General features: G+C 36.3%; 1 protein-coding gene across 4 annotated transcripts in view; it reads left to right on the forward strand.

Moving 5' to 3' along the window:
- Positions 1 to 15866, forward strand: part of GABRA2 (gamma-aminobutyric acid type A receptor subunit alpha2) — a 158288-nt gene that overhangs the window by 87769 nt on the left and 54653 nt on the right. For all 4 annotated transcript variants that reach the window (XM_033214771.1, XM_033214770.1, XM_033214772.1 and 1 more), the window contains 2 exons: positions 2624 to 2767; positions 4391 to 4543. In XM_033214771.1, the coding sequence (XP_033070662.1) occupies positions 2624 to 2767; positions 4391 to 4543 (297 nt within the window). The remainder of the gene's footprint in view (positions 1 to 2623; positions 2768 to 4390; positions 4544 to 15866) is intronic.

A 15866-nucleotide genomic window follows, 5' to 3' on the forward strand; every position in this document is an offset into this window, starting at 1 on the left:
ATCAAAAGAAGCATTTTTTTCTGTGTGCTTACAATTTTAAATTCAGTCCTGTTTTGTTTTATTCCTATTGCTGCACATCTTTGAATTTTTCCTTGTTGTTTAACTTGATTTTAGAATTTCTGAATGAAAGTCTAGGGATAATCTATTCATTAAACCAAAAGAAGCTGTAAATTGTCTTTCAGATTAAAAATTGATAGGTAAAAATAATTTTGAAGTATTTTTCCTGGTTACCAAATATTAAGAATCAGTTGGTATACATCTGCTTAATGCAACATAGGACTCAAAAATGGGTTAATTAACACAAACAAGATTATTTAATGGTAGCTTAATTTAGAAGTGGAATTCCTAATGAATTTTGTAAAACTGTCTTTCTCTCCCTTGATACTTTACTGAGAAACATTATTATGACCTCTTGGCTTATATGTGTGTTTATGTATATAACTCCCTTTTTCTGGGAGAGGCTTTATTCTGCACTGCATAAATTTCTGCTGCATTATTTTCATCATACACAAAATCTCAAAACTATATTCTTATCTGACTAATGAAGTGCAGTAGCTGCTTTTTCAAAAGACATATGAAGAATCAGTCACTTTCCTTAATAAACTCTTGAGTTCTTCTGTAGAATTCCCTCTTCCATAGCAGTAAAGAACATAGTTAAAATATTATGACTTAATTTATTAATCTAGTGAGAGTGAATTGAGAATCTTTCTTCTGTGTGTCAGGCACTGTACCTGGTCCTGGAAGTACAAGCATGAATCAGAGTTGCTGCCTATCAGAATCTCATTAGTGCCTTTAAAATGTCATCTCTTTTATAAGGTTTCATTTTTTCTTATTTATGTTTAAAAGAAACATTATAATTCAAAAGTGATGTCATTCTACTTAAAAAAAAAACTTCATTATTAATTGACAACTACAGAGTATTGTGAGGCCCTTCCAACGTAAAGTAGATCATTTGATGGATCTTTTTGTTAAATTCTGTGCCATTTCAAATTTTATTGGAGAGTCAGAATATGTATTCATGGGGGAAATGAAACAAACCACTTGATCTACAAATGAGTTGCTAGTTATTCACATTAGTAATGTTGTTGTTTAATTTTCTCAGTGTAATCAATCATTAATGATTAATGAATTGAAATTACTTAATTAGAAAACTAAACCTTAGAATAATTAAAATTCATTCATATCAAATCATATGAACATTTATCTACTATTAAAAGTATATACATATATAAATATATACATATATATATACATTTTTAGAATCTTATTTCAAAAATTACTTCACCTAATATAATTTAATTGTGAATGTAGGTGACTATATACGTAGTGATAATGGTGTTTCACTGATACTGACATTTAGTAGCAACATTCAGAAAACCAGACAACATTGCCATTAGACAATGCCAAGTATGTCATTAGAAAACACAAACTCATATTCATTTACTCTATTGTTACTGATGGTTGAGTGGAAATTGATCTGCAATCACAGACTTTATATCAATTTCAGAACCAGAGTCACCACAGTATGGTGCTATTAAAGTTAGGAAAATTATAGATTGCAGAGAATGAGATTTCCAGTGTCCTAGAGAGCTGGAGGTATAACTATTGCCAGAGACAACTGGCCCTTTCTGTCCCTTAATTGGTAATGTGACTGTGATGTTGAGTTTTGCTCAAGAACTAGGGGTAACTATACTTCTAAACATTCTCATGAGTAAAAGTGCATAGAAGTGCTTCAGAAGGTCAGTAGTATAGAAAGAATTACCCGTTATTCAACTGTTGGGGGGACTCTGCCTATATGGAAAGGTTATCTGTTCCCCAGTGGTGCATGGAGAGGTAAGAAAATGCCACTGCCAGAGAAAGGCTAAGACCAGACATGTTGCCTGCAGGCCAGCTCTGAAGTCATCTTACTTCTGCTAAGTTCTTCATCCAAAAAATCAGGAAGTTATGTCTGATCTGGTTGCATTTTTTTCCTCTTCCTGGCAATCCATAGTTAAACTGGGATGCTATGAATGTGTAGTCTAGTGATATCTGTGTGCATTAACTCATTTTAAAATGAGCATGATTTTAAAAGGATTTGCAACTTGATGCAAGTATAGCATTATTATTTGTCTTATATGTTTTATAATAGTTACTTTTTATTCTAATGAAGTGCATTGTATCATGATAGCTAACTCATTTAACTCTTAACTAGGATACATTTATGTCCAAAACTCAATATAATTTTGAATTATGATTTTTATCTTATGAGTGATTGCTATTTATAAATAAGCTAAAGAGCTTATTTTACCACAGTGTCTTCATATGCTACCTTTGGCCTAAAGGAGATGTTCTAATCATCTCAGGGCCCAGGAATTGTAATAGACTCTAACAACAAATTTGCTCTTCACCTTTCAAAGTGGTTGCAATAAATATATTGTCAAGGTCGTGATCATCTGTTTTGGTCAGCTTCATAACTCTCATATTGAAGTAAATTCAGATGAGACATTTTTGCCCTAAATGTGACGTTTAAGTATTAATATTGAAAGTATATAGTGATTGCATGAAATACACAACCGTTTGTGTAGCACTAGATTGATGGTTCTTATGAAAATGCTTAAAGTATTTTTTTTCTGATTTCCTATAGATGCATATACAACTTCAGAGGTCACTTATATTTGGACTTACAATGCATCTGATTCAGTACAGGTTGCTCCTGATGGCTCTAGGTTAAATCAATATGATCTGCTGGGCCAATCAATTGGAAAGGAGACAATTAAATCTAGTACAGGTTAGTAAAATTCTTCTTAAAAAAAAGAATAATATTAATAGGTTAAAGGACTTAGAAGTATGTCAGATTGCTTAAAATCTTTTGCTCTTGAGGTCCAAGAGCTAGCAGCGTAGGATGTGCTTGGGAGCTTCTTAGACATTCGGAATCTTAGGCCCTACTCCTCATTAAATCAGAATCTACACTTTAACAAGATTCCAAGATTAATAGTTGCATTGAAGTTTGAGAAACACTGGCCTAAAATGCACTATGTATTTGCAACATATGTGTCTTCTCAAAGTAATGAATTTTAATTTTTACCTTTTGACAAATGATTTTTTTTTTTTTTTTTTTTTTGAGACAGAGTCTTGCTCTGTCACCAGGCTGGAGTGCAGTGGCGTGGTCTTGGCTCACTGCAACCTCCACCTCCTGGGTTCAAGTGATTCTCGTGCCTCAGCCTCCCGAGTAGCTGGGACCACAGACTCGCCACCACGCCCACCTAATTTTTGTATTTTTAGTAGAGATGGGGTTTCACTTTGTTGGCCAGGATGATCTCGATCTCCTGACCTCGTGATCATCCTGCCTCAGCCTCCCAAATTGCTGGGATTACAGACGTGAGTCAGTGTGCCCGACCAACAAGTGATAATTTCTTTAGTCTTCTATTTATTCACCCCTATTCTAGATAATTTACGATTATTCAACTTTTGATATTGATAATTGCTACAGGCCCATGTAGAAAGTTGATTCCCTCTCTGAGGGCCACCTTCATTTAAAAATATTAATAAATAAATAAAAATAAAAAGACAAAAAAACAGCTGTGTGGACTAATTATCAACATCTGGCAATAATTAAAACACAGGGAGCAGAAAGGAAGGTAGATATAAGGATTAGATAGAAGTGACTGAAGCAAATTAGCACAGACATATAATAGTGAAAAATTCAGAATTGGCGATAGGGTTAAAAGTGGGAAAATGAGGGCCAGAATATCAGTCTTGGAGATGTGGTCAGAGATCAATACTTTTGGAGCCAGAGAGCACTGAGTTAGAACAATCAAAACAGAGACTTGAGGTTTATACCAGCGGGAATGAGGGGCCTAACCAAGTGAAATAAACCATTGGCAGAGAGCATTTATGAATTCTGAATTCCTTTGGTCAATAAGCATGACTTAGAGAGGAAAACAAATACAAATTGAACGTCTCTAATTTGAAAATCTAAAATCCAAAATGCTCCAAAAAAAAAAAAAAAAACCTTTTGAGTGCTGACATGATACTCAAAGGAAACACTCATTAGAACATATTATATTTTATATATTTTGATTAAGGATGCTCAATTTGTAAGAAAGTAAATTTTCCAAACTCTGAAAACTCCAAACCCTGAAACACTTCTAGTTCCACGTATTTAACATAAGAGGTACTTAATCTATACCATATCATGGGATGTGCACTGCAGGTTTCTTGATACTAAAATTTTCTTTTAAACACTCATGCTATGCTAAGGAGGCTTTTAAAGGTGATATAAATTTCCTGACGTATATGTGATATATTTTTTTTTAAAATATCAGTTTTTTTCTACCTCTGATCCCTTCTATTTCTTAAATATTCAAACTATTGACTATTACTCCTTGAGCTTCTTAAATTTTTCTTCCAGGTGAATACACTGTAATGACAGCTCATTTCCACTTGAAAAGAAAAATTGGGTATTTTGTGATTCAGACATATCTGCCTTGCATCATGACTGTCATTCTCTCCCAAGTTTCATTCTGGCTTAACAGAGAGTCTGTGCCTGCAAGAACTGTGTTTGGTGAGTGAATATACACTTTCCAGTACAGCAAATTATGTTACATAGCACACTTTCAAAAACACTCCCTCTCTTGATCCTCAAACTAATTCTTTGTAGTATGTGGGGTGGGGGGTATTGTTTTTGCTTTGTAGCTGAGGAAGTAGGCTCAGAGTGGTAACATAGTGCTATGCTGTTAATAAGGGATATAAGGAAAAAAGAGTACTCAGATATTCTGGAAACACACTTAGACTTCTTTCTGTTAAATCATACTGCTGTTGAACATTTGTCCTTACTATATTTATATAGGGAGAATTTTCTTAGAAGTTTTGATTTACAGTCTCACTACCATATTTCTAGGCTTTCTATATTTTTCTGTTGTTTTTAGATGAGGAGTGATGATCTTACAACTTTAAGTTAGAAACAGAGGTAGAAAGGGAGTGAAGAAGGGAGACCTCATTCACTTTTGTTAGAGTGTTTGATTTTCTTGAATAAAACTAGGGAGGGGAATGTTTAAATTTAATGTATGGAATTCCATATAGCTAGACTTTATATATTTGTTTTGGTTTTGTTTTGCGATGACTAAATATATTAGTACTTTATATGAGACAGAGAGAAGCTGGTGCAATGCCTCATGCCTGTAGTCCTAGCAGGTTGGAGGCCAAGATGGGAGGATACCTTGAGCCCAGGAGTTGGAGACCATTCTGGGCAATATGGCAAGACCTTGTCTCTCTAAAAAAAAAAAAAAGTTAGCCAAGCTTGGTGGCACACCTATAGTTGCAACTACTTGGGAGGCTGAGACAGGAGGATCGCTTGAACGTGGGAGATTGAGGCTATAGTGAGCTGTGATCATGTGGTTGCACTCCAGCCTGAGTGACAGAGCAAGACTATGTCTCAAAAAGAAAAAAAAAAAAAAAGATTCCATGAGTTTATTTAATAACAAAGTTCATTTTCTTGATTGAAACCATGCAGAGGAATTTGGTTACTGTTTTTTGGATATATAGATATATAAATTGGGCCAAGCACGTTTTGTAGCAAAGTAGATTACCTTTGTGTGCTTGGTCCACTCTTTGATTTAGGAAAGTTTTATTGAGGACTTATTTTGTTAGATTCTGTACCAGGCCCTAGAGATGCAAATATGATAAAATATAGTCAGTGAATTCAATTACTTGGTGTAGTGGATGGCACCGTATAACCAAGAAGGGTAATAAGGTAAAGATCTTGTAAAAGAGGCATAGACAAGTTATCATAGAAAACAGCAACATGGATCCTTCCTAGAGCTGAGTAAGTGGCTGAGTTACCATTTGAACTGAGACTTGGAAGATGAGTAGGAGTTTCCCAGGCCGATGAGATGGGGCAAGAATCCTAGCTCAAAAGAATAGATTGTGCAGTGGCATTAAGGGATGAAAGACAATGGTATGTTCATTGAAAGGGAGCTGTTTCAGTGGCAGTGGAGATATAGATAGAAAATAGTTTGAGGCTTAGATGAGAAGGGACTTATAGGTCATCATAAGAAAATGTACTTTTATCTTAACAGGTTATACCAAGTCACTATGGTGTTTTGGACCATAACATGTCTAAAGCTGTCAGAACAATGCCTAGCATTTAATAAATGGTATATAATTGTTAGCTATTCTTTTTCAAAACCACTTTGTTGAGGTTGATTGACATGTAAAAATCTATACATATTTAATGTATACACCTCTTTCAATTTGGGGAATAGAATACATCTGTGAAACTATCACCACCATCAAAGGTATAGAAGTATTCATTACCTCCCCCAATTTTTCCCACCTCCTTTATTATTATTGAGTTGTGAGTTGTGTGGAGAGAGGGAGGGTAAGGATACTTAACATAAGATGTACTCTCATCGCAAATCTTAAGAAGACAATACATTGTTGTTAGCTGTAGCCACACGCTATATAGTAGATCTCCAGATCTAATTTATCTTGCTTAACTAAAGCTATTATTCTTATTATTAATCTGCTCCTATTTGTACTTTAGAAAGATATGACATCTTTGCAGAGGATGAATTGAAAGATAGAAATTACAAGTGGTAGGGGAAAAGTTAAGAGGCTACTAAAATAGTTCATGTGAGAAATTACTAGGTTATTTTAAAGGAAGACAGTAGAAAAAAAGGAAGAAAGAAAAGAATCAGAAGATGTTTGAGAGAGAGAATCAATGGATTCGGTGAAGATATATAACAATAATAGCAAAAAGAATAATTTGGGCTAACCTAGAATTTTTATTGGATAATTTAAGTGGATAATGTTGCTATTAATAAAAGAAAACATGAAGAGAGAGGGCAAATAGAAAAACTGATTGTAGTTTGAGTTATGTGTATTTTGATGTTCCTTATACTATCAATTTGATGTTCAGTAGACAATAGAAGTAAGTATCTGGAACACAGATGAATAGTAGAAACTATTGATAAATATGACAATCATTAGTGACAAGATGATAGAACTTGTAAGTCTAGAACTTATCTCCAAGAAAAATTAGGTGGGTGAATGTGAGATCAGAGGACGGAATCTTTAAAAATCCTAAAATTGCAGAATAAAAATGATCTAATTGGAATGACCAGAAAATAAGGAAGGAAACCAGAGGATGACAATTTTCTAAAAGGAAAAGATGTTAATTTCAACATCTCAAAATGCGTGCGCACGCGCGTGCACACACACACACACACACACACAGATCCATACTGAATATATGATATCAAATGTGCATCGATAAGTCTAAAATGTATTGAATCCATTTGACTAGTAGAAGGTTACTGATCTTCAGGAATTAAATTAGTCCAAAGTTGCTTTGGACTGAAATAGGATTGAAATTGAAATAAGAAATAAGAAAGGAAAAAAGCTGAGCATATAATCAATTTGGAAGAAGAAAGAGATTAAGACAACTATACAGACAGGTGAGTCATTGTCATCATTATTATTATTGATACATAATTATTAACATGAAAATTTGAACAACATGGGGAATTACTTTATAAGAAGCCACATGCTATGCATGTTGCATACTTCCTTACTTATTTTTTTTCCAACGAGGTAGATTATAATATCTCTTTTCTTAGGAGGAAAGAAATGAGACTCTAAAATTTTAGGTATCTTGTCTAAGACCTTAAAGCAGAGCTTTACTCCAAGGCTTAAGTTCCTTAAACTACATCTGCTGCTGTCATGACTCTCCTTTAAGTGGGAGAGATCAAGAAAGAGTAAGAAAATTGAACATTTGTATAGAAGAGGGAAGAATTTCAGATGAACAATTACCTAAAGAAAATACTTGCAATGTGGTTGGGTTGACCAAAAAAAAAAAAAAAAAAAAAAAATACCCAATTCTCCAACATGTAATAAGCAACGCAAAACAGACTTTGTTGGTACTTTCCTCTTTCCAATTTCTGTCTGGCTGTTTAACAAACACATATTTTTTTCAATCTTAGAAAAATGTTTTGTATTGTTACATTATTGGAGGAATAAGTTTGCTTAGAGACTATGTCACTAACTAGAAACATGATTCAAATGGTAAATAACCTCAAGGTATTATATTGAGTTAAAACTGCAACCTAGTTGTGTAAGATTAATAACAAAACCGTTTTGCAGACTAGATTTGATGGAAAAATTTTAGAAAGAACTACACAAACACAGCATGCATCAGAAATAAAGGAGTAAGAAGAGGAGTGAATGAAGAGGATAGTAAAAAGAGCAATTTTTAAAAAGTGAATGCACCTACATAAATTTCTTTTACATTTCAGGAATAAAAAATTTAAATCAGGATATGTCTGCCAAATCAAATTTAACTTAGGGTTACAAACATTTGTTTGTTATTACAATGTCACTCATGTTTCCTTTGTACTAATATTACACATGCTTATAATCTATTCCATTTTATTATAGAATATTTGAAGCATTTCACATGGTACTACATAAGTTGGTTATTTTCCAAATAAATGCTTTGTTCAATTTTTTGCCCAGTGAACAAGAAGGTGATATTTTCGTGACCTGTAATTGAATTATGTAGAATATAACTTTAATATTAATAATTAGGATATATGATTCTAATCATATATATGTATAATGTGTGATCTTTTAAAAACTGTACATTTAAGAAATAATATGTCCTCACTATATTTGGCAATTAAGCCTAGGCATTATACTAGAATTTTATAGAAAATTCCAAGATAATTATAGTCTACAATTTTAGTTGATACACAATTTTCAATGTGTGGTACATACAATATATTAATACACTAATATCCTCACTTGTTAGTGCCCTAAACATTTCTAAAAAAGCTCCCCTTTCCTTGTTCTCTTTTGGTGTTTTATAAATGCCTATATCATGGCACAAATTAAATTTCATTATGGTAATTCTCTTTACACGCATTTCTCATTCTCCAGACAGAGAGTTTCTACACACAGTTATTAACATAGAGCTTAGGACATTTTAAGAGCTATAAAATATATGATAAATAAATGACAGATAAGTTGGTGGAGGGACAATAAAGTGATCTATAGCAATGGATAATCTCTCCAAATTAAACTCTCCAAATGAACAATATCAAAAAATTAGAACAAGTTCAATTCTAAGCATCATCATATGTGTTTCCACTATTGTGAGGACAATAAAACAAAACAAAGCCGACATACACCCATGCATATTCAGAACTATAAAGATTGTCTCTGTAAGAAAAACACATGTTAAGAGTTTTAAAAGAACACATAGGAAATGTAAGCAAAGAACATTAATAAAATGATGAGCACAATTACAAAGAGATAATCTTAGAATAATAAAATTGAGAAATAAGAAAACAGAAGTGAAATAAAAATAATTACAATGCAAAAACAGCAATTACACATTCTTCTCAAATGAACATGAAACATATTTTAGAATAGGACTTATATTAGGTTATAAGGAATTCTCAATAAATGTTAAAAGGTTGAAATAATATGAAGCCTCTTCTCTCAACACATTGGAATAAGGCCAGAAGCAACTGTAGAATGAAAACTGGAAATTTTACCAATATGTGGAAATCAAGCAACACACTCTTAAACAACCAATGGATTAAATAATAAATCACATGGGAAATTATAAAACACTTTGAGGTAAATTAAAATGAAAACACAGCATACCAAAACTTACGAGATGCAGTGAAGTCAATGATCAAAGGAAAATTTGTAGCTATAAATGCTTACATTAAAAAATATGGAAGATCTCAAATAAATAGCTTTACACTCTAAGGGAATAAAAATATAAGGACAAACTAAACCCAAAGACATTAGAAGAAAAGAAATAATAAAGATTAGATCAGAGGTAAATGAAATCTAGAATTTAAAAAAATGGCATCAACAAGACCAAAAGTTGGTTCTTAGAAAATATCTGCAGAATTGACAAATGTTAAGTTAGATTGCCTCAGAAAAAGAGAGAAAAATCAAAAACTAAAATCAGAAAGTAGGGCATTACTAGGGATTATAAATAATGATATCACACCAACATGTTAGATAATTGTATTAGTCAGGTTCCCTAGAGGGACAGAACTGAGAGAGATATATGTATATATGTACATATGTGTATATACGTATATATGTATATATGTACATATGTGTATATGTGTATATGCACATATGTGTATATATGTTTATACATACATATGTGTATATATGTATATATGTATACATGCACGTGTGTATATATACATATATGCACATATGTACATATATACACATGTATATATGCATGTGCATATATACACATATACACATGTGTATATATACACATATACACATGTGTATATATACACACACATACATATATCAGTTTATTAAGTAGTATTAATTCACATGAACACAAGGTCCCACAATAGACCAACTGCAAGCTGAAGAACAAGGAGAGCCAGTCTGAGCCCCAAAGCTGAAGAACTTGGAGACTGATGTTTGAGGACAGGAAGCATCCAGCACAGGAGAAAGATGTAGGCTAGGAGGCTAAGCCAGTCTAATGTTTTCACGTTTTTTCTTTTTTTTTTTTTTTCCTGCTTTATATTCTGGCTGCACTGGCAGCTGGCTAGATGATTTCTACCCATATTAAGGGTGGGTCTGCCTCTCCCACTCCACTGAATCAAATGTTAATCTCCTTTGACAACACCCTCACAGACATTCCCAGGATCAGTACTTTGCATCCTTCAATGCAATCAAGTCGACAGTCAGTATTAACCATCACAAGTCCACCCCTTGTCAACTTGATCCCATACACATCTCCTGAGATCATACATAATCTTCAAATAACGACAAAAATAAGGTCATAATTACACCTAAGTTAATACAACTGTCTTTTGTACAACTGGAAATACACCAATCCCCAACCCAAATGTAAATACATCAAGTTAACAATATGAAGTCAGTAAATCTTGTGTCACATGATAAAGGAAAATCAGAACAAAAGGAAGGCATTTTCTTTGTACAGATGTATACATGCACAAACATTTTTAACAAAAGAAAGAGGAAATAGTCATAACAATGAATTCCTTCTATCTGCAACTGGTCAAGTGGTTATAGTTGGTATTGATGACTACCTTCTTCTACCACCCATTCTGTATTTCCTTTGCCTTCAGCAAGCACCTCAGCAGGTGCCTTTTTTTTTTTTTTTTTTTTTTTTCTGGTGGAGTAACCCAAACCTTCATTCCTGAAGTATCTGGGCCATTTGTAGTCCTGCCTGGATTGGATTGTTATAGTTTCCCATTAACCTTAATCACAGGGCATGGTAATACTAAGAGATGCCCTAATGGATCTGCTGTATTGCATGCTCTTCCTTACCTCTGTTATGGAGTAGTAGAATGATTTCATTTTGATAGGTCCCAGTCAATAACATAAGTCCCTTCTTAGTCTGTTGACTTAAAGATAGCAGGAACCCAAAGTGTCTAGGTGGCAATCTTAACTTTTAGTTTAAAGGAATCATTGATGTGTCCTCTGGTGCCATCATTCCTCCCTCTGGAACTAAGATCTCTAAGACAGCAGAATGTAATGTCGTAGGAACAAGAAGCAAAAATTTTGGTAGTGGATCACTAGGAGTGATGGTGAGTGGTGCCACTTCTACTTCCACCCCTTGATTCCTGGAACCATGAATCCTGGCCATGGGAAAAACAGTATCTTATATGAGATGCTCATTCAGAGCATACATGGTCTTCTGGAGAACTGTGCCTCAGCCCTGTAAAGTATTATCACCTAGTTGGTTTTGTAATTGTGATTTCAAAAGGTCATGTCACCGTTCTATCAATCCAGCTGCTTCAGGATGATGGGGAACATAGTATAACCAATGAATTCCATGAGCATGAGCCCACTGCCTCACTTATTTAGCCATAAAGCGAGTGTTTTGGTCACAGACAATGCTGTGTGGAATACCATAATGATGGATAAGGCATTCCATGAGTCCACAGATGATAGTCTTGGCAGAAGCATTGCGTGCAGGATAGGCAAACCCATATCAGGCATAAGTGTCCATTCAAGTGAGAACAAACCTCTGCCTTTTCCGTGATAGAAGAGGTCCACTATAATCAAACTGTCACCAGGTAGTTGGGCTGATCACCTCGAGGAATGGTGCCACATTTAGGGCTCAGTGTTGGTGTCTGCTGCTGGCAAATTGGGGACTCAGCAGTGACTGTAGCCGGGTCAGCCTTGGTGAGTGAAAGTCCATGTTGCTGAGCCCATGCATAAGCTCCATCCCTGCTGCCATGGCCACATTGTCCATAGGCCCATTGGGTAATGACAGGCGTGGCTGAGGAAAGAAGCTGGGTGATGTCCATAGACCAGATCATCATGTCCACTTCATTATTAAAATCCTCTTCTCCTGAGGTCACCCGTTGGTGAGCACTCACATGGGATAAAAATATCTTCACAGTTTTTAACCACTCAAAGGGGTCCATCTACATACCTCTTCCTCAAATTTCTTTGTCACCAATTTTCCAATCATGCTTCTTTCAAGTCCTTGACCATCCATCCAAACCATTAGCTACAGCCCATGAATCAGTATATAATCGCACATCTGGCCAGTTCTCCTTCAATGCAAAGTGAACAACCAGATGCACAGTTCAAAGCTGCCCACTGGAAAGATTTCCCTTCACTGCTGTCCTTCAGGGATGTCATAGAAAGGGGCTGTAGTGCTGTAGCTGTCCACTTTTGGGTGGTGCCTGAATATCATGCAGAACCCATCTGTGAACCAGGTTAAGTCTTCTCTTCCTTTGTCAACTGATCATAGGGAATTCCCCATGAGGCCACTGGTGCAAGCTGGGAGAGAGAAGGCAGGGTGGCAGGAGTGAAGACCATGGGCATTTGAGCCACTTCTTCATGTAATTTACTGGTGCCTTCAGGACCAGCTTGAGCCTGATCACATACATATCACTTCCATTTGATGATGGAGGGCTGCTGTGCATGACCCACTTTATGGCTAGATGGGTCAGAAAGCACCTAGTTCGTTATAGGCAGTTCAGTTTGCAAGCTGAATTGATGACCCATAGTCAAATGTTCATGTTCTACCAAAGCCCAGTAATGGGCCAAGAGCTGCCTCTCAAAGAGTAGTTATCTGCAGAAGATGGCAGGGACTTTGCTCCAAAATCTTAGAGGCCTCCCTTGTGATTCACCTATGGGGGCCTGCCAAGGACTCCAAGCAGCATCCCTATCTGCCTCTGATACCTCAAGCATCATTGGATCTACTAGGTCACATGGCCCAAGTGGCAGAGCAGCTTACACAGCAGCGTGGACCTGTTGCAGAGACTTCTTCTGTTCTGGATGTCTCTCAAAACTGGCAGCCTTTCAGGTCACTCAATAAATGGGATGGAGTGACACACCAAAATGAGGAATGTCTTGTCTCCGAAATCTAAATAGATCCACTGAGAATTGTGCCTCTTTCTTGGTTGTAGGAGGGGCCAAATGCAGCAACTTTTCCTTCACCTTAGAAGGAATATCTCGAAATACTGGACTCCTAGAAATTTTACTGAGGTAGAAGTGCCCTGAATTTTAGTCAGATTTAGTTTTCATCCTCTGGCACACATGCGTCTCACCAGTAAGTTCAGTGTGTTTGTTACTTCTTGCTTGCTGGTTGCAATTAGCATAGTGTAATCAATATAATGGACTAGTGTGATATCTTGTGGAAGCCAAAGTGACTAGTTTCTCCCTGAATAAGATTATGACACATAGCCAGAGAGTTGATATACCCAACGTAGGAAAGTAAAGGAGTGTTTCTGGCCTTGCCAGCTGAAGGCACATTGCTTCGGGAGGGCCTTACCGATAGGAAGGGAGAAAAAGGCATTTGCTGAGTCAATGGCTGCATACCAGGTACCATGAAGTGTGTTAATTTGTTCAAGCAATGAAACTGCATCTGGTACAGCAGCTGCAATTGGAGTCATCACTTGGTTAAGCTTATAATAATCCACTGTCATCTCCAAGATCCATCTGTCTTTTGCACAGGTCAAATAGAATAATTGAATGGGGATGTGGTGAGAGTCACCACCCCTGCTTTTTTCAAGTCCTTGATGGTGGCACTAATCTCTGCAGTTCCTCCAGGGATACAATATTGTTTTTGATTTACTATTTTTCTAGGTAAAGGCAGCTCTAATGGCTTACATTAGGCCTTTTCCACCATAATAGTGTTCACCCTACCAGTAAGGGAGCCAATGTGTGGGTTCTGTCAGCTGCAAAGTATGTCTGTGCCAATTATACATTCTGGCAGTGGGAAAATGACCACAGGATGAGTCCAGGGCCCCTCTGGACCCACTGTATGTCAGACCTCAGTTAAAACTCCATTAAGTCCCTGACCTCCATAAGCCGTTACTTTAACTGGAGGACCACGTGATGTTTTGGATCCACTGGAATCAACGTCAGCTCAGAGCCAGTGTCCAGTAGTCCCTGAAATGTCTGATTATTTGCCTTTCTCCAATGCACAGCTCCCTGGTAAAAGGTCAGAGGTGTCCTTGGGGAAGAATGGGAGAAACATTAATGGCATGAATTGTTGGTAGTGTGGTGGAGTCCTTTCTCAAAGGGACCCCCCCTTCATTCAAGGGGTTCTGGCTCTGGAAACTGGCTCAAGTCTGGAAACTGATTTAGGGGCCATTATTCTGTTTTTATAATTCCAAAATTAGTCTTCTGTCCATTCAACTCGAAAGTTTTCTGCTTATATAAACTAAATAGGAATATAAGCTAGATTGGAATGCAGTAGGCTTTCTGTAAATTTCACTTGTAGAAACATCATGATTAATTAGCCAGTGCCAGAGCTCTATACGATTCAGACTATTCTGATTGCTGTTGTGCCTCTGCTGTCAATTACGGTAGCTCCACTCATCTTTCCTTTGAGGGTTGAGTGCCACCACTTGGCCCCGCCAACTTGGGATCCAATTATTTCCATTATATTTAAATTTTGTAGTTGAGTGACTACAATTGTCACTGTTAGATCTGACATAGAGAGACAAGCAATTACAGGGCTCTTCAAAGATGGAGGTGCTACCCTCACAAATCTATTTTGCAAAGCACTGAGGGTACATCTTCTAGGCCCTCCCAGCTGGGATGAGTAGGTCTAAAGTGACTAATCTACTCCACCATCCCAATCTCCCTAAGCCTTTGGATCCCTTCCTCTGCATTAAACCAAGGGAGATCACGCATTTCCAGCTCACTCACAGCGGGCCATCTTTTAACTCATATTTCAGCTAAACAATCAAATAAACTTTTAGAACCTTTTTTAACTCCCTGAACTGCAACATTAAATGTAGAATCTTTACTTAGTGTGCCCAAATCAACAAATTCAGCCTGATCCAACTCTATGTTTCTTCCACCATTATCCCATTCATCAGTTTACAAGCTCAGTGTTCTCAGCTTCATCAGCGTCCTCCCACACATCTCCATTCCAAGTTGCAGTGTCCCATTCTTTTCTGATCAATGCCCTCACTAACAGCAGAAACCTGGCGTGGCTGTACATGCACCTCTCATTGCAGGTCAGTCACTTGCATGATAAGAGCTTGTATCTGATTTTTCACTATTTCAGCTCTTTGGCTACAGGAGATAAGACTCTCACTCAGGGCAATCTTAGTGGATTTGAGGCTCAGTATCTGCTTCTGAAGCCCAGAGTTAGAATCCTTGAGTTCATCATTTGTTTTTCATCACTTTTTCCAGTGAACTTAGGAGCAAACAACCAACTTCTTTATGTTTCTTTGTTCTCCACATTCAGTCAAAGGTATTACGTACAGAGTCCCTGAACTCCTTTCCTCTCTCTAGCCATGAATCAGGAGTGTCAAATGCATTTATTTGGCATAACTCTCTAAACAGTTCATACCAAGGATCATCAGTGTTCTCCATACTATTCGAAGTACAGT

Source organism: Trachypithecus francoisi, unplaced genomic scaffold (genome assembly GCF_009764315.1).
Source record: "Trachypithecus francoisi isolate TF-2019V2 unplaced genomic scaffold, Tfra_2.0 Lachesis_group1, whole genome shotgun sequence".
Lineage (NCBI taxonomy): Eukaryota > Metazoa > Chordata > Mammalia > Primates > Cercopithecidae > Trachypithecus > Trachypithecus francoisi.